Here is a 20,306-nt window from a genome sequence, read left to right as displayed (position 1 = left end):
AATTGTGTTCTAAGAAAGACTGTATCCTAGAGGATTAATTTATAGAAATTCTCTGTAAAGGAATGATAAAAAATGGAGAAACTACCAAAAAATTAGAAAAGGAAAAAAGAAAAGTGAAGAATAGTTTCTTATAAAAGAAAACAAAGACGATCCTTTAAATACAATAAATGAAAAAATTCTGTGGTGATATGAAAGAATCAAAACATTAATTTAAACTACTGGAGAGATCCCAAAGTCCTGAGTAATAAATAATCAGATATTATGAAGAACTTATCATAAATATGCATATTCTAGTCAATGAATTTGGAAAATATCAAATTTCGATATTTCAAATCAAACAGGAAATAAAACTGAGCTAAGTCACTGAAGGCTGGTCCAGTTTTGGCTAACGTTCAATAATTCTTGTATAAATCAACTGAGACTAATGTCAGAGAAAGGAATTAGCTTTATGATTATGGTAATCCTTGGCGAAGATTAGCTCTATACAATGTATTGTAATCCCACAAGCCAAATGAAAAGAAAGAAAAAATTCTTTCCTTTGGAATTAAACTTTAAAACGTAACATGACCCTGATTCTGAGCCAAAGTAAGCTCTTTAACACGGGGCAGGGTGACCGAACTGTAAGTGGCTGAGTTTGTGTTTGGGCATGTGTGCGAGCATGTGCTACATTTGTAACGACTCCTACTTTTAACCTTGCTCATTTTTTTTAATACCTCAGTTTTATTTTATTTTATTTAATATATTTATTTATTGGCTGCGTTGGGTCTTTGTTGCTGCGCACGGGCTTTTCTCTCTAGTTGCGGCAAGCGGGGGCTACTCTTCGTTGCGGTGCGCGGGCTTCTCATTGCGGTCGCTTCTCTTGTTGAGGAGCACGGGCTCTAGGCACACGGGCTTCAGTAGTGGTGGGACGCGGGCTCAGTAGTTCTGGCTCGTGGGCTCTAGAGCGCAGGCTCAGTAGTTGGGGCACATGGGCTTAGCTGCTCTGCGGCATGTGGGATCTTCCCGGACCAGGGATCAAACCCATGTCCCCTGCATTGGCAGGCGGATTCTTAACCACTGCGCCAGCAGGGAAGTCCTCAGTTTTATTTCAGAGAGGGAAGTTAAACACTCAAAGAGAAGCTCTGTCAACTGGTCACTGTGTGGGATCGTGTGTAGGAGCAGTAGAAAGGATCTCTAAAGGATGCCACCTGCCATCAAAGTGTCTGTCTTTGATTTCTATTCTTCAAACTCCTTGAAACCACTGCATATCAACTGGTATTGGCTTTTTCTGGAGCTTATATATAATGAATAATTACTAATGATTTAATACTGCTCTGTGCTATCACTAGGTTCTAACTTTTAATCATATTTTTAAGACAAAACAGAGAACATGGGGAAGCAGCACCATGAAGTATAGTATTCCCCAACCCTTCAAAAGTGGGGAACAGGGCTTCCCTGGTGGTGCAGTGGTTGAGAGTCCGCCTGCCGATGCAGGGGACACGGGTTCGTGCCCCGGTCCGGGAAGATCCCACATGCCGCAGAGCGGCTGGGCCTGTGAGCCATGGCTGCTAAGCCTGCGTGTCCGGAGCCTGTGCTCTGCAACGGGAGAGGCCACAACAGTGAGAGGCCCACGTACCGCAAAAAAACAAAACAAAACAAAACAAAAAAAAGTGGGGAACACTGTCAAATAAACAATTCCGAGGATCTTTCCAGATCTAAAATGCTGTGGTTTATATTTTTAGATGACACTAACATGTGAAGAGTGGTTAGCATCTTGTAAAACCTAAATTAAAATAGACTGTGTATTATAATATCGCGACGGAAGACATTACCAAAGCATGGCTCCACAGAACTAACTGAGAAGGAACCAGAATAGTCTGATTTGTGGCAATTTGTGTTCGGAGAATAAAAAAACACAAGTTATCTTAGATATTATAATCCAGGCATATTTTCTCAATGTTTATCTATACAAAGGTTTATCTTCTACATTGGTTTTTGTGTGACTTTTAATATAAGTAAATGACAGAATTCTCAAAATGCCTAAAACATACCCCCAAATTTTTAAAGAAATAACTTGGAATAAAGTAAACGGACTGCTCATTTTAATTTTTTTTTTTTTTTTTGCGGTACGCGGGGCTCTCACTGTTGTGGCCTCTCCCGTTGCAGAGCACAGGCTCAGGACAGTGAAGTAATCCATTTGAAATACAAATAGGCCCATGGCTCCCACTGCATAAAAGGCTTAGCCTTTTATGAGAGGAAGGAAGAAAGATGGGGGCAAGAATAGCACTGGAGAGACCTGTGAGACTGCAGTTGCAGCAGCCGCAGTGAGGAAGGCTGAGCTTGCACCGAGATGCTGGCTGTGGATATGGAGGGTGAGGTGGGCGCAGCTGGGAGCTCTCTTTTCAAAGTAGAAACAGTACCCCCGATGAAGCAGAGCTATGAGAGTCACATCAGTAAGAGAGCTGCTGTGTTGTGAAAGCTAAATCAACAGATGAGGATTTATCAAGAAATATTTGCCCTTTTGATGATGCAAAAGAGTGATAAAAAATAGAATTAGCACTTTGTTTTTGAGGAGGAGAAACAGTATTTTAAAAAGAACAACTTATAACTAGTATTTCTTTGTGGTGTTTTCATCTTCACAAAGTTGTAGGCACTGTTTGTTTCCAGTTTGGAAAACATAAAGAAAACACTCCTGAATAAATGTTCCAGTTGAGATAAGTCATTTTCCTAACCTGCCAGTATCGATAAGATAATTTAATCAACACCAAAGAGGAAATATGTCACACCCACATTGATATCAGGAGTCATGTGCCAATTTGTGGGTAACAAAAGCATTTTTGTTCGCATAGATTGATGGCCTGGAAGTACAGCTCTGATCCTCTGAAAGTCCGTCCATTTAATATCCCAAATCACGAAGCTGTTGGATTAGCACACATAATTTTATTTCTGGGAGTGCTATACCATTACAACTTCGGTTTGGTACACAAAGTTCTCCGTGGTCTGGTCTGGCCTCTCCTTTTGTAATTCTGCCAAATGCACTATGCTCATTAGTCACACCAGATCACCCGCAAAACCCTGACTAGCTCTGCGGTTTTTATGCCTTTACAATTTTGGTACCCTCCTCCTATAGTATCTTTGGGAACTAAAAGACGCCTTACTTTTCCATGTGTACCTCCATTTAGAGTACTGGCTTGCACTATTTTAATGACGTGATTATGTTGTGATGTTGTGGAGGGTGTGCATGGTCTCCCCTAAAGGGAGTGGGCATTCCAGACGACAGTCACTGCATGGGAGGCTGGTCTTTCAGGAGAAAATGAAACACAGAAGACCTCAGAAAGGGACAAGAACTCCAGGCTCCCTTTGAGCTTCCCTGACCGGGGTATGGACATTGGTCAATGGAGGGAGACTTGAGGGGGGCCCCCTTGGATAATGGGTATTTAAGATGGCTTCTGCAAACTAGTGGTTCCCAGTGGGGAGGTGGGGAAGGGCAGTAGAGGGGTAGGGGATTAAGAGGCACAGCTATTATGTATAAGATAAGCTACAGGGATATACTGTACAACAAAAGGAATATAGCCAATATTTTATAACTATAAATGGAGTATAACCTTCAAAAATTGTGACTCATTATATGGTACACCTGTAACTTATGTAATATTGTATATCAACCCTACTTCAATTTAAAAAAGGAAAAAAATTAACCAATGAACAACAACCAAAAAGATGGCTTCTGTCCTAACAAAGCTGTGAGGGAACAGCAAGAAGGGGTCCACTTAATGAACTCCTAAGTAATGATGGGTTAGCTATAGCCTGTAAGTCATGTCATTTAGACCTGTTCCCTTTCAGTGTTTATTTTCCTCTCATTATATCTTGGCCTTTGGGAAAGTCTTCTAGCCCAGCTTCATCTATGTTATAACCCCAAATAGAAAAAGTCCTCTATCTCCTCTTGGGTTCTTCTAGTAGAAAGAGAATAAATAAATGGAATTTGAAATGGGTAAATCTTTGACAACTTCATTAGTGGAGTTTTATAAAATGTGGCTGCTACATTAGTTCCAAGAATTACCTTATAGTTACCTTTCTGTAGGTGGAATGAAATGGTATGTGACATTTTCTTAATGGCCTCAAAGATAATACTAAGGTCATCATCTTAAGTATGTTGCAGTTTTAATTATATGCCTGACAGTAAAAGGTATTTCCATTTCATTATACTGTGGGAAAAGTCTATGCATAAATTAGTGCCTGACGAACACTGGTAAAAAGTGGTGAGGTTTTCGGAGTGAACTCACAAAGGGTAATCAGGCTCGTGGTTACCCAAACCTCTCTCTTCTGGGGCTGAGGCTTTCTGAGTTTCCCATTATGGACAGTATGCTCATTCACTCCTGTGGAAAACCATCAGACTACAAGAGGCTGAACCGTCAAATGTGTCCACTTTTGGGGACTTCCCTTTGGGGCCATTCAAGTCTCTCAAGCTCTGATTAACAAGGGAACCTCAGCATTGAGGAAGCCCTGCCCACCTTTGCCCAGAGAAAGTCTCCAGCCCTCCAGCCCCATCTGTCTTTCTGAAGCTAAGCAATGAAGGCATCACTAGGCTCTGAGCTGTTTGACCCTCGGCACCATGTCTTATAAGATTCTTTGTATCCCCAGTGCCTCTCAAATAAATACTTTTTTTTTTTTGCGGTATGCAGGCCTCTCACTGCTGTGGCCTCTCCCGTTGCGGAGCACAGGCTCCGGACATGCAGTCTCAGTGGCCATGGCTCACAGGCCCAGCCGCTCCACGGCATGTGGGATCTTCCCGGACCGGGGCACGAACCCGTGTCCCCTGCATCAGCAGGCGGACTCCCAACCACTGCGCCACCAGGGAAGCCCTCAAATAAATACTTTTGAACTGAACTAACCAGGGACCACTGGGCTCACATAAATTGTAGAGAAAGGGCAGGACCCGGATTCACATGAGCATCTGGATGAGGGTGACACAGTCTGAACCACCAAACCCTGATAGCTTGAAATCACCCTGGGAAACTTACACTATACACGGGATTAGCACAGTCAGAAGATACTCAACAGATGCTTTTTAATGAAGGAAGAGCAGCTCATGGCAAGTGGTTGCTACATCTTACAAGTGCCTTTCAAAATAGGAAAATACCTACTATGCTTGTAAGACCAAAAAAAGAAAAAAAAAATCACCTCCTGAATGAGTTTTCTGTTGTGGGAAATGGGGTTAAAAACAATCGATGTACAAGAAGCACCAGAGGGTGATTAATCAGTTTCAGGAAGCAGAAGTTGGATATATCTCATCCCAGCCTCCACCAAAGGAGAGCCAAACAGTTCACTGCCTTCAAACAGATTAAATATTGTTGTAACTTCATCATGCTGAAAGGAAAGGCATATTTTCTTTTGTCTTAAGTTATCAATTGTCTCTCCTGAAAAATATTAACTCCTTTCCTCTTTTCCCCCTTGACATATATTACATATATCAAGTGCCCTTAGAAAGTGAGTCATCTAAACAACACTTGAAATGTTATTCAGGAACTATTTACCTGAGAAAATATACTTAACTGTCTTCTGTAAAGGAGCCAGTACGGTTTGATGTTAACGTTAGTTCCTCTGAACTCGATTATCTTCCTCTACCAATCCCGCTACAATTTCTCTAATTATTTCTTTGCCCACTTGCTGCTGTACTTGCATACTGCCTCTGTTTTCTCTTAATAGTATACTGAACGTTATATAGGGCACTGCCACCCGCCCTATCTCACTGGCTTCTAATAATTGTTTACGTGAGTAGGTCAGACAGAAGTTTTAAGAACAAGAGTTCTAGAGCCACACTGGGACCTACTCCCCGTTCTACAGCGTACCTAAGCTGTGTGCCCTGAAGTAAGTCATTTAGCCTCTGTACTCGATTTCCTCATTTGTAACATAAAACAATCATATCATCTGCCTCATAGGCTTGTTGGAATGATTAAATAAGGTTCCCAAAATAGCGCCTGGTACAAAGAGCGAGCTCAATAATCATTAGTTCAGTATCGTCCTCCATGGTTACTATTCTCCCTTTATAGCTGATTAGATAGAGGGCCAGAGAGGCGGACTGATTTGCCTGTGGTTATTCGGCCATCTGGAAGCTGTTTGAGCCCAAGTGCTCTGAGGACAACAGGGTTCTCTACTAGGACACTCACTTACTGCCTTTAGGGAACGCTTCGAGGAGCAGTGCTGTGGGAAGAAAAGATTGCATGGTCATTGGAAAGTGTGCATGTTACAGATGACTGCTTCTAAGGAGATATATAAGAATTTCAATGGGGAGTTCAATTCTTAAAAATGCAAATGCTTCATATGCTGCTTTTCCCTATCTTTTCTCAGTGTGAATAAAAATATGTACACACACACAAGGAATTCAAGGAGGAAAACCCTAGTATTTCTCCTTCACTGAAGTTTTTTCTGGTGGAAAGGTACTTAGTCATATCATTCATTCAACCTCATTACTGGGCACCTACTAGAAACAGAAACTGATAGTTACTAGGGTCAGTGGCAGACAGAAACACACAGGAGGCCCTGCTCTCACAGAGCAGATATTTTCTGAATCTGGGACACAATCCATCAATACATGCTTTCCCTGCCAGGTATGTGAACTTTCATATGGATGAGCGATATATAAGTCATACATAAAAAGCATGTTATTTCTTTATAGCCACACCTCAATAAGTAAATCTATGTGCTTAAACATGTTTTGGAATATTGCTGTTGATGCTTGAGAGCAAGTAGGACTTTAAGGTTGAGACTACTTCTTAAAATAAATATACTGGCATCTACCCATCAAAAAGAGTGTGCATTGTCCTAGCAGTTCCCTTGGGAGGGTTTATAATTATTCCCTGGTACTGCTCAGCTCTGGCATCTGGGGCATGCTTCCTTTCAGCTACAACTGTCTTCAGCGGTTGCTTGCATACATGCAAAAAATTCCATCTCATTTTTTTTTTATAGTCACACCTTGTTTTTGCCCAACATAGCACTTCTTACTTGATTACCCAAGTTGGTCAGAAGTGGCTTTGAATGCTTTTGAAAATTAAACCACACCTCCACGATGAAGGTTTGCCACTTAATGGCAAACCTTAATCTGACCGATGCATACAGGTTCTATTGAGAACTCTGAAAAAAGGAGTTTAGGAAATACATTGTGAGATTTTTGTGCACAGCCTCCTAAAATGTCTATTTTGAAGCTGCCATTATTAATTTGAATATGTTGGTCTCGTTAGAAAAGCAGTCCCACTTCCTTATGTCATCTCCTGTATGTATGTCTTCCCTTCCCTTTCCCTTTCAGACTTGCTTTTTGAGGCCAGGGACTTGATTTTTCTCCACATTTTGTGATCTCCAAAGTGTTTATCCAAATTGAATATCATAGTAACTGTGGAAAAATAGATTCAAATGTGGGTTGGAGTCTCTACAACTTGATAACTTGCCTCAGAAAGGAAAAGATAAAAGAAATAACAGAGTCAAAGACAAACCATTTGAAACCACTAAGGTATTGGAAAGAATAGCTGTTGGGAACTCCCAGTTCCATCACTAGGTGTTTACTAAGTATCAACATACATCGTCCACTTTATTTTTCAAATAATTTTCATAAATCATAGTACTTCTTTATATCCTCACATAAGGAATGTGATGCTTCCACTAACATCTCCATCACTTGAAATTTTCAGAGAGAAAATCAAGATAAAAATGTGAGAAAAAATTAATAGAAAAAGTAAGAGAGACAAAAATAATGACTTAGTGGAGATTTGGAAGTAATTAGTAGTATTTACTTCTCTTGGCCGTCGATTGGGATTTTGAGGCAAACGAGGTTGAGAGTGTGATCTCAGACTTTCCAGTCAAACAAGATGAAGACAGAGGTGTACAGCAGCCCTCAAGACCACTGTCAAAAAGGTGCAATATTTTTCAATAGGTTAACTCTCCTCCACAGTGACAAGTCCATGCTTTGATGTTTTTGATGGTGACGGGGGCTCGGATCACACCTCTTCAGGGTTGAATTAAGCCTCAATGAAGTTGTGTAACTAAATGTGATAAAATGGACAGGGGATCCACGTGCTGCGCGGGGCTCACTGAAGATCAGCTCTCTGAGGTGGTTATCCTACCACAAAGATATTAAAACACACTGGTCAGGATAAAAGCAGAGCAATGGTGAAGAGGCCACCCACGAAGAGCCAAAGGCTCTGACGACACTGGAACCTCTCAGAGAATGGATCAATGAAGACATTCCCTTTGCTCTTGCTGTTAAAGCTAACAGAGCCTTCAAAGGACTGTGTTGATTCAGGAAGTGAGAAAGTGCGCCTCGGGCACCAGCCCTCTAGAAAACCACAGCTGTAACAAGGGAGCCTTTTGATACCTGTTTGTGGTTGGATTCAGTATTGCACAGAGCCGCAGACCACAGTGACCTGTTGAAGCTGTCAGTGACCTTGAGGTCGGGCTGTCCTACAGCTGCAAACTCCTTACTCCCACCCACCCGGCAATAAATACCATTGTCAGAAAAAAAATCACCTGTTTCATAGGATTCTGCTTTTTGCTGTTGGGTTTTGTTGGTTGATTTGTAGTTTTACAAGAAAGAAATGTAGGTGGGAAAAAGGAATGTTAACTACGTGGTAGTTTATAGATAGAATATGCTTAGAGAAGGATTTAACTTTATTTTCTTGCTAGCATTTTAAATGCAAAATGTAAAAAGTATATTGGCAATTCTCATAAGTCTCACTTTCCCTTTTCATAGGAAGCCCTGCCTGACTCCTAGATTAGATCCGTTGCCTTGCTCTGTGCTTCTAAAGAAGCTTGGTTTCCTCAGTTCTGGCATTTATACTTTGATGTAATCACCCGAAGTTAAAAGCTCCACGAAGAAAGAGGCCCTGTTTTCTTGTTCACCTCAATACCGAGAACAGTTGCTGATACGTATGAATGAAAGATATTGAATAAATGAAAGAAAGAATGAATAAATGAAAAATGCTCAAAAGAAGGTTATTTAAAAATCACATTGTGTCAAGTTGTATTTTAACTTATGAAAACTCAAAATGAATGTGTGGGGTGTGAAGGTTAATTCTTTTTCATTAACTCTGACCATCTCAAATACCTCATTCCCCTAAGTTATTTGCTCCTAAGGCACATGTGATATTCTATTTTGCACCTAAAAACTATCAGCAAATTTAAAAAATAACAACGTAAAGCATTCGGTAGGATAATTCAGAGGACCTTTTACTTCTTTTATACTTTCATCTAAAATGGCGGAGGAGGGCTGACTTGGAGTCACGTGGACAGTTAGCCTCAAGTACGAAAATGGTCCATGCTGGAGCAAGGGTGAAGATTTTGCAATGAACGTGCCACGTAGAGCAACAGAGATGGAGGTCTGACGAGAGTGAACCCCTCTGCTGAAGAAATTTAAACTCCACCATCTTTATTACATACCCATTGACGTTTCTCTCCTTTTTAAAAAACAGGTATAATGAACATACAACGTATTAGTTTAAGGTGTACAACATAATGATTCCATGTTTGTACATATTGCAAAATGGTGGCTATCTTTTATGTTCATGTTATGGAAAGTACAGGAGACGACTCATCTCTGCCCTTTACATTCTCAGGAGAGCCTTTCAGACGTGAGACTTCTGCAAAGGTTTCCTTTTGGCAGTGGACAAAGACTAATAAATGCGTTGAGGAGGAAAACTGCATGAGGTTGAAAAGGTAGCTTTTCGGGCTTCCCTGGTGGCGCAGTGGTTGAGGGTCTGCCTGCCGATGCAGGGGACACAGGTTCGTGCCCCGGTCTGGGAAGATCCCACATGCCGCGGAGTGGCTGGGCCCGTGAGCCATGGCCACTGAGCCTGTGCGTCCGGAGCCTGTGCTCCGCAACGGGAGAGGCCACAACAGTGAGAGGCCCGCGTACCGGAAAAAAAAAAAAAAAGAAAGAAAAGGTAGCTTTTCTCCACTTTAGAAGCCAAGCTCAAGTCCTGCTCACTGCCCTACAAGCCGCTGAGGGTGTGGTAGGTGTTATAAATTCAACCGTGGCCCCGCAAAGAAATATGTTGAAATCCTAGTCTCCAGTACCTCATAAAGTAACCTTAATTAGATATAATGTCTTTATAGAGGTAATCAAGTTAAAAAGAGGTCATTAGGGTGGGCTTCAATCCAACATGACTCGTACCCTTATATAAACGGAAAATTTGGACGCAAAGAGAGACATGCACAGAGGGAAGATTATGTGAAGAGACAGAGAACAGTGAGTGAAGGCAGAGGATTGGAATGATGCTCAACAGGCCGAGGAATGCCAAGGATTGCCAGCAACCACCAGATGCCAGGAGAGAGGCGTGGAACAGATGCTCCCCTACAGCCTTCGGAAGGAAGCAGCCCTGCCAACATCTTGATTTCAGACTTCTAGCTTCCAGAACTGTGAGCTAATACATTTATGTTATTTTAAGCTACCCAGTTTGTGGTACTTTGTTATGGCAGCCTCAGGAAAGTAACATAGTAGGTGTCTGTTCCTTGTATCTTTCCTCGAAAATGAACACAATGTTTATTTAACAGAAGCATGAATGCTTTAAGGGCTGCCAAGTAACCTGGAAGTAAGGATGGAGGGATTGAAGTAGGAGAAAAAAAAAATGTCTGCAAAGTTGAAAAAGAGGAAATTCAAATGGCGGAAGTAATGTAAACAAATGCTTCAACTAAGAGGATACACTTGCCAAAATATCTCATATCACCAAAATACAAATGTTAATGGTATGGAATGGAAAATTTCAGGGGGCTGGATTAAAGGCATACATGTTGAGACTCAAGAAGTATAAGGAAAACTCCCTGACATATCTGTACAGGACAAGGTTTGCCCATTCTCTGCGCCGGGGGGTGGAGCTGGAGTTCGATGATGCGGTGCATAAAGTGATTGGAGAAGCTGAGTGGAAGCCATTTTGGCGTCTCAACGTGCACTGTGGTGACCACCACACTTGAAAAACAGAACTGATTTTGAATAGATAATATTTGTAATCAATAAAAATTTCCTTTCCAGAAGAGTCTCCTTAATTGCGTTAAAGTCCACCGTGACGGACATCATGTGCTCTAGATAAAACATCATACCGGGCTTCCCTGGTGGCACAGTGGATGAGAGTCCGCCTCCCAATGGAGGGGACACGGGTTCGTGCCCCGGTCCGGGAGGATCCCACATGCCGCGGAGTGGCTGGACCCATGAGCCATGGCCGCTGAGCCTGCGCGTCCGGAGCCTGTGCTCCGCAACGGGTGAGAGGCCACTACAGCTAGAGGCCCGCGTACCGCAAAAAAAAAAAAAAAAAAAAAATCATACCATACTTCTATTCTCTGTATTCTGAGAAGTAAAGAGAAAGAAAATCGCCTCCACAAACTGAAATTGTATTAATATGAAATGCTGAGTTTAAATGAGGGGTCAAGGTCTGTGTCTTATAGGAAAAAACAGCAAAGGTAAAAAGGGAGGGTAACTTTTAGGCATCAGGAACCCTTTGTTCACCAGGAAACTGATGCTGAATCACTTAAGGACCAACATGCCAGGGGCAGTGATTACAATTTGGCAGACCAGCCATGTCATCATGATCTACAGTGAGTGTGCCTGAGAACTTACAGACAATCTGGAACACACACATACAGAAAAGACCAGGAGAGAGAGACGCCTGGCATGACACAACTGGGGAGGTGCTTAGCTGAGACGAATGAAGACAGAGGAAATGTGATGGTTGCAGTCAATGAGCTGAGCAGCTTGTTCTGCATGACTGCATCAGCTTAGAGTGAGGACCAACAATGTGACAAGATGAGAGATCAAGACCTCAGCTCGTTCATGGGAAGAACATTCTAGTAGCTGGAAGTCTACAACGACAGGACATCCTGTCTTGGGTGTCAGGTATCAAGTTTCTTGTGATGAGAGGTGCTCCAACAGCAGATAGGTAATGACTCTGAAGTTATGTTGCAGGGAACATTCACAAGGGAAGCAGTTGGACGGGATTTTAAGGCCCTTTCAAGCCTAGTTTTCTATATCAAAAGGAATTCTGAAAATAAAGCAGAGGAAGTATTTAATTGTATTGTCTTCAGCCAGCATTCTTTTTTAAAAAAGTTCTCTTGTTCTCCAATTTTATATGGAATTGACACATCTTGAGACAGATTATAGAGATTTAATTCATTTTTCTAGTATCACCTTTTGAGTCAAATAATCATAGATGTGGAGCAAGAAAAAGTAAAAATGCTGTCAGAACATCACAATCATAGCATAAAGGTAATGTTATAAATAAGATGAATAAAATGATTTCACTTCTTAAAATATATACTACCTTAAGCTGCAGTTAATACTTAGCAGTCTTTTTTTTTTATCATCATGGAAGTAAACATGTCAAAGATACCTGGTAAAATTGTACATGAAGAAAAAGATGCAAGTAGAGAGTCATTTTAAAAGTATCATGCAGGGCTCCCCTGGTGGCGCAGTGGTTGAGAGTCCGCCTGCCGATGCAGGGGACACGGGTTCGTGCCCCGGTCCGGGAAGATCCCACATGCCACGGAGCGGCTGGGCCCGTGAGCCATGGCCGCTGAGCCTGCGCGTCCGGAGCCTGTGCTCTGCAACGGGAGAGGCCACAACAGTGAGAGGCCCGCGTACAGCAAAAAAAAAAAAAAAAAAAAAATCATGCATATAATGAAAGATGCCTTTTAACCAAAAAGGCAAATTTACTGAGTGACATTTGTGAAAAGCACTATGCCAAGCACTTAAAAATAGTTAATGTTTTATGCTCATAACGTTTTATGAGATGCTTCTACTAAAGTATTAGTTTTATAGCATTAATATTAAAAATTAAAAATATATGTTACTGCTTATTGTCTTTGTCTAAAGTTTAGGCTTAAATGCAAAATCTGCATCCTACCTATGGCTCTGAGTCAGAGCTGTATGGAATGGTGCACTCAGGGAACTGACGCCCCTCCTCAGCCCTACCGCCTTGGTCGTACACCATGCCACCTCCTGTGGGTAACAGATCTCCTTTACTGTTCTCTAGGGAGCAAATTCTGCCTTTCCTGGGTTTGTACTATAGGAAGCTGGATAAATAGCTACAGGCAGTAGGAGCACGTCTTCTGAAAGGGGAGGCTGGTGATACCTATAGCCACATGCTTAGATCTCAGGTATGTGATGCTCTCCAGACATGCTGAGGATGGGCTTCGAGCTGATCAATGAGGAGCTATATAACAGCCAAGAAATGATAAATGTACACGCAAATGTACAAGAAATCCCTCATGTCTGCTCCAAAGGGAATGGGAGAGAAGCTGGAAAAGAGGACAAGCTTGTTTGATGGAAAGAACATTTGAGAAGACAAATCCTGCTTTAGCTGCAATAGAGCACCCAGATGTAGACCAAGTTCTTGACTTTTAGCATACAATATGTTTAATATCAGGTGCTCTCCTGCGAAGTTGAAGCAAGATGTGGAAACGATTTAGCCTTGATATGAATTTGGCCGGTAGAGTCAGGGCCTACCTTTGAGGATTACAGATTTGTGAAGCAGGAAAGACATATCCTGTTAAGTGAAAAAATGCTAAGTGGAAAAGAGAACCTGTAGTATGCTAGGTTTCATGTGAGAAAGAAGGGGAATATGAGAAAATACACACATATCTGTTCACTGGTGCAGAAGAAATACAGGAAGGATAAACCAGTAACTAAGGAGACTGGTTACCTACGGGGGTGACGTGGAATGAGAATAGGAACCAGATTGTAAGGATGATGAGGGGGCAACCCCTCTCCAAGTGTACCATTTGGTACATCTCTCTCTGACTCTTAAACTACAGTAATGTCTCACATACCCTTCAAATACTCCCAAATCAAGAAACAAAACCAACTAGCATGTGGGAAACCCCAACTGAAATACAAACAGTAACAAATGAACCTAACCTTATTACAAATAGACAATAAAGTAAAGAAGGTGAAAGAAAACCAGTCTAATCTAAGGAACTTTGGTCAACAGTATCTTGACTGGGTATTATAAAGCTAAAGACAAAAGAACTGTATATAGATACTATAATCTAGTTAGTAAATGTCCTTCTCATAGAAGCATGGGTTAATACTTCTGAAACTCTAAACTAGAAATGAAGAAATAAGTAAATCTATTATAGATAATGATATCAGGTTTCTCACTGTTGGAGAAAGAAGCTACAAATAAAGACAATGAACTCTGTGCTCTTGGAATCACAGGTATCAGTGTAAGCTTATTGTCTTTTGTATACATAGACACATACATATAGATACAGAAATACAGATGTGTGTGGATGCCTGGGTTAGTATACATATTTATAACTTCCAGCTCTGTCCGCTGAGAGAGCCTAGAAACAACATTCTAGTAGCAATGAGTATGCCTGGCAACTAGATTTTGGTTTCTAGATCCTATTCTCCAGTAGAAGGAGCTAGAGCTCCTTGGGGAAGTAGCTGATTCAGCCCTGGGGAAGGGAAAATACAAAATGAACCTGAAACATTTTATGTTGCTAGAAAGCAATGAAATGCTTAAAAAGAATGGGCCTTGTTGAAAGGACATGGGAGCCAAACTAAAAGAGCTTTTAATGGCCAAAGCTGGAACAATTTGAGCAGCAAAATTAATAATAATAGTATTGGATTATAGCTCAAAGAATAAAGTAAATATTTATGAGTCCATATTGATATATTTAAGCAATTGAATAAATAAATAAATGGGGGAGAAGTAAATGCTCTTCTTTGCATTAGAATTCCAATTTAATAAATAGAGAAGGAAAAAATGAAATTAAACAAATCACTATTAGGCATCATAGTTGTTGCACTCAGTATCCACTGATGAATACTAAAATTAGTGGGTGTAAGTTTGAGGAGAAACAGGATATTTGCATGATCTCAAAGTATCTTCCCACAATGTATTTATTAATCAGAAAGCGAAAATAGTAACTATACAGTGAAAAACCCTGCAGACACCACCTAAACCAAATGATCAAGGTTAACATCGCCAGGAAGAAGACACATTGACATCATAAACCCTTTGATATGATGCGCTGGGAAAGACAACATAACCTCTGTGGTATTATTGCCCAAAAGGAATAACCTCACTCTAATCAAGAGGAAACTTCAGATGAACCCACATTGAGGGGCAGCCTGAGGAGGAGGTGATAAGAACTCTTCACAAATGTCAAAGACATGAAAGCAGAGAGGCTGAGGAACTGTCATAGATTGGAAGAGAGGAAGGAGACACAGCAACTAAGTGTAATAAGTACCCTGGATTGATCCTGGAACAGAAAAGGGGAATTAGTGGAAAAAAGGGTGAAATTGGAACAAAGTCTATAGTTTAGTGAATAGTGTCAATACTATACCAATGTTAATTTCCTCATTCTGAACACTGTACCACAGTTACGTGACATGTTAAAATTAAGAGAAACCGGGTGAGGGGTTTATGAGAGCTCTATTATTTCTATAGCTTTTCTGTAAGTCTCAGAATAGTTCAAAATTAAAAGCTAAAAAGAATAAAATAATGAAGAAAATTTAATTAGTTCACTGGAATAATTTGTGTGTGTTTGAAAAATATCCTGAAATAATTTCTCAGTGAAATAAAATACCTGATGCTGTTGTGTTAATATCAAAGAAGACACACTTCAACAAATACCTTCATTCTGTTAATTATAGTATATTAGTTCTAATAAGCAGAGATGCTGTAATAGACTGCATTCAAAAGCTCCAAACCTAGAGTTTGGCTCATTTGTTCATAGGCATAATAAACAATATTTTTTCCCTCTCTGGGGATTTTGGGAAGCTCTCCTTGAAGGACGCACATTGGAGGTGAGATGCCAAGTCTGAATAGGAGTTAGCCGGGGACAGAGTGGACAGGAACATTCCAGCACAAGGAACTGCAAGTATGAAGTCCTGAGAGGGAAAACGGTTTGGTTTGCTCTAGGAACTGGAAAAAGGCCAGGATAGCAGGAATTAAGTGATGTAAGGCTGGAGACACAGGCAGGAGTGAGCCGTATAAGACCACGTAGGAGAATTCAGATGGAAGCCTCTGAAGGGCTTGAGGAGAGGAGATACATGACCTTGGAAAGTCATCTCCTTCCACTCTCTTACTGGCTTTAAATGCTTGTTTATATTATGCTGACCACGGTTCTTTACCTTCACTGAGGAATAAGACATGGGATTGGGCCAACAGGGCAGAGTTTGATAAACCACAGTGATAAACTTCCTAGTGAAACTTCTGTCCCTGGAGACATAAGAGAGTGAAGGTACAGATGTGTATCCCTCCTGCCTTGAGGGAGTGGCACAGACATTCTGGATTCCTTTAAAAGTTTACCTGAAATGAACTACAAAGAACTTTCCTAAAATGTTGATGCCCCATTGAATTTTTTTTCTTTCTCTTTGGATGTTTGGTATTGTACAGCCTGATCCAATCACAGAGTTGTGTGACTTTGAACTTTTGTGCTAAAAGTTCGAAAAATTAAAGAATTCGCCTACTGGAGAATGGTAATGTCATATAACTATTAGAAGGTTCACACTGCTCAGCAGATATGGTGGCAGATCAATCAGGATAGAATAGCTCTCTCTTAAGAGCCAGGTATGTAACCACATACCATGTAACCACATATGCCTTCTCACCTGGTTTTCCCAGCAGTCCTCAGGGTGCCTGGAGGCCCAGAAGAGGACAGGAACTCTTTAAGAAGACCTAAGAAAGTACCTGAGTCTCGTGGGTCCGAAAAGAGTTTCTTCTGTTTTGTTCTTTCCCCAATTTTGCTTTGAAGCCAAGAATATTATTACCTTCTAATGTCAGCCTCCCAACCCAATTAAGGAGCAAGCTTTATTTCTTTGATTAGAAATAGAAACAACTAAATTCATATCTGTTAGTTGAGGTTCAGTATCTGGATAGGTCAGGAGCAGATCTTCCCATTCAGCTTACCTAAGAATATTTATCACAAGACAAAAGAACTACAATTTCTGGTAACTTTAGGATTTAGAAGAGAAACTTTTTGTGTATAATGTCTTTTATCCAAAAATCTCTCCAAGATCTATATGCACACAATTCTTACCTTTGTAACTATATTGAACTTTAGTAACTTTTTCTTTGACTACTAAGGACACCGCAGTTTCATGAACAACTTTCTTCCTGCATTCACTGTCATTGTTCAGCTCTGGGTTAAAAACATGGAAGCCTGGATCAAATCTGTACAAAGCACAGTATTCTGGGAAGTTGTGTTGCTTTAACTTTTTTTTTTTTTAAAAAAAAGGAGGGTCCTAGATATCTTGCTTTTAAAAAATTTCTTTCTCTCATACACCAGAAATGCGGAAGGAAAAAAAAAAAAGAAATCAGGTTAATGAATCATTCTGGTTTACTGGATTCCAGATGGTAGAGAGTTAAAACTTAAAACCAAAAAGCCTTGAGTTACCTATATCATGGATCAGTTCAAAGTTTTGTTACTTGCAAAAAAATCAAAGAGCACATATATGTACAAGATCAAAACTGCAAAGGAAAAAAATGACGTGCCCAGAAAGATCTTACTTTGGAAACGCTGCACTTTCTAGCTCCGGTTCCCTCAAAGCCCACTCTTTCAGGAAGTTTGATTTTTAAAGCGCAGACATCGCCTCCTTCCCTGGGGTGCTCTGTTGAAAGGCTACAGGTCTGTGCGGCCACGGCTTGGGTGGCGGGAACCTGCGACGTGCCGGCGAGTGCAGTGCGAAAGGTCACTGTCACCGACCGTAAGTTACCAGCTGTGGGGACCGCTCGGAGCGACCACCGTCAACCTTCCTCTACCTCGCCCGCAACGAAAAGTGTGAAACGCGGAGCGCGCGAACTTGACCCTGAAGCCGGCCCACGCGAGGCAGCGGCGAGTTTCTCCCTGGGACTCCAGGGCTCCTGGCGCTGACCCGCGCTCCTCCCGCTCTGCGCGCTTGAAAGCGAAACCCGGGGGCTGGAGGGCCTAAACCAGCCGGAACTGGGCGGTCGTCGCGGCCCCGGCGCTACCCTCCTACCTGCCCGTCCCGTCGGCGCGGCCACCAGCAGCAGCAGCAGCGGCAGGGCCGGGAGGCCGGGTGCCGGGGCCCCTATGGCAGCCGTCTTCGCTGGGGGTCGGGGGGCGCACATGGGCGGCGGGGCCGGGTCACATCTCCGCGGGCGGCCGGTAGTGTCCGACGCCCCCTCGGGCCGCGGGCGGTGGGAGCGCGGCCTCCCCTCGGCGCCCCGGGCCCCAGCTCCCACTGCGCGCCGCGCTCGGGTCGGCGGGGCGGCCGGGGAGGCGGAGTCGCGTCCCGCCGCAGCCCGGGCCGGACGCCAGGGAGAGGGGAGGGCCCGCGACTTCTAGTCCCAGCTCCTCAGGCTCGCAGCTCTGACAATCTGAGACTCTCCACCGCCGCGACCAACGAGATTACTACTGCAGGGAAAACCTCCCTCCAGTAAAGGGAGCGTGAGCCACGCACACTGAACAGTGATTCTGGTCTTCGGGCCTGATGGTCATTTCTGTAAAACTTTTGAAATGTCCGAGTTCAGTGCCGGAGGAAGAATGGATATTTATTTCTCCACACGCTGTCAGTCACTCTGCCATCCATTGTATTTGATTCCATTGATTCCATTTAATCCTCATCATCTGCAATTAGGCATTGTCCCATTTTACAGATGAGGAAAGGGACACTCAGAAAGTTGGGGCGTCGGCCTGAACTCCCACAAGCCTGTGAGCAGTGACGCCCGGATTTCCACACAGGCTTGATTCTAGGTCCCATGCTCTTCATAATGGGAGGGCGGGGCTGAAATTAAGAAATGTGCTGAAGAGTCACAGATATAGAAAACAAATTTATGATTCGCAAAGGGGAAAGGGAGTAGGGGAAGGGTAAATTAGGAGTTTGGGATTAGCAGATACAAACTACTGTATATAAAATAGATAAACAACAAGGTCCTACTGTATAGCACAGGGAACTATATTCAATATCTTGTAATAACCTATATTATATCTCTCTATATCTATCTGTCTATCTGAATCACTTTGTTGTACACCAGAAACTAACACAACAATGTAAATCAACTCTGACTTCAGTTAAAAAAAAATGTATTGAGGGCTTCCCTGGTGGCGCAGTGGTTGAGAGTCCGCCTGCCGATGCAGGGGACACGGGTTCGTGCCCCGGTCCGGGGGGATCCCACATGCCGCGGAGCGGCTGGACCCATGAGCCATGGCCGCTGAGCCTGCGCGTCCGGAGCCTGTGCTCCACAACGGGAGAGGCCACAACAGTGAGAGGCCCGCACATGGAAGCAACCTAAGTGTCCATCAACAGATGAATGGATAAAGAAGATGTGGCACATATATACAATGGAATATTACTCAGCCATAAAAAGAAATGAAATTGAGTTATTTGTAGTTAGGTGGATGGACCTAGAGTCTGTCATACAGACTGAAGTAAGTCTGAAAGAGAAAAACATGTACTGTATGCTAACACATATATATGTAATCTAAAAAAAAAAAAGTTCTGAAGAACCTAGGGGCAGGATAGGAATAAAGACGCAGATGTAGAGAGTGGACTTGAGGACACGGGGAGGGGGAAGGGTAAGCTGGGACGAAGTGAGAGAGTGACATGGACATATATACACTACCAAATGTAAAACAGTTAGCTAGTGGGAAGCAGCTGCATAGCACAGGGAGAGCAGCTCGGTGCTTTGTGACCACCTAGAGGGGTGGGAGGGAGGCAGACGCAAGAGGGAGGAGATATGGGGATATATGTATATGTATAGCTGATACACTTTTTTATAAAGCAGAAACTAACACACCATTGTAAAACAATTATACTCCAATAAAGATGTTAAATAAAATAAAATAAAACCATATGTGGTAAAGGACTGTTTGCCTCCCCCCAGCAAAAAAAAAAAAGAAAGAAAATGAAGCCAATACATTTGAGGGGTGAACTGTAAAATAACACGTATATTAAGATGTATACTTATTAATTTATGAAAATGCAGCATGGGTGTGATTTCCTTAGCGTAAGTTACTCTGTAAGGGAGAAGAGATGTCCATTCTTGGATACTCAGCTGTGGACAGGGCAGGCTCAGAATGTACTAAGGTGATTGCTCCAGAAGTAAACCTGAAGATTAGAGGACAGGTGGCAGTTAGAGGGAGAGAGCTGGCAAGATAAAGCTCTCTGAAAAGTATTGGGGGTGGGGACAAATTTGAGAAAAGGAGAGTTCTGGGGAAATAATAAGCATCTGGTACTTAGAGGATTTCTATGAGCCTTTTAGTCCACTCTGCCATTCTCTGTGGCTGTTTGGGGCCACTAGCAGTTTTTGTCATGCTGTCTGCTTAAATCAAATTATATCCAATATTAAAAATCCTATGGCATCCTATCTCATCAAATC

At 42.2% G+C, this 20,306-nt stretch overlaps 1 protein-coding gene across 6 annotated transcripts in view; it reads right to left on the bottom strand.

Moving 5' to 3' along the window:
* The window catches only part of IL20RA (interleukin 20 receptor subunit alpha), a 55,081-nt gene extending 36,870 nt beyond the window's left edge, over window positions 1-18,211 (bottom strand). For 3 of the 6 annotated variants that reach the window (XR_010933666.1, XR_010933665.1, XM_067701958.1), the window contains exon 1: window positions 17,945-18,211. Coding sequence is in view for 4 of the 6 variants with exons in the window: in XM_067701958.1 (XP_067558059.1) it covers window positions 17,945-18,056 (112 nt within the window). In the remaining 2 variants the exon portion in view is untranslated. The remainder of the gene's footprint in view (window positions 1-17,944) is intronic. The other 3 variants (XM_067701957.1, XM_067701959.1, XM_067701961.1) reach the window with 2 other exon arrangements.
* Between the last annotated feature and the right edge of the window lie 2,095 nt (window positions 18,212-20,306).

The sequence above is a fragment of the Pseudorca crassidens genome, chromosome 13 (assembly GCF_039906515.1).
Source record: "Pseudorca crassidens isolate mPseCra1 chromosome 13, mPseCra1.hap1, whole genome shotgun sequence".
NCBI lineage: Eukaryota > Metazoa > Chordata > Mammalia > Artiodactyla > Delphinidae > Pseudorca > Pseudorca crassidens.
Note: the sequence above shows the minus strand (reverse complement) of the source record. Positions and strands in the feature narration are given on the sequence as shown.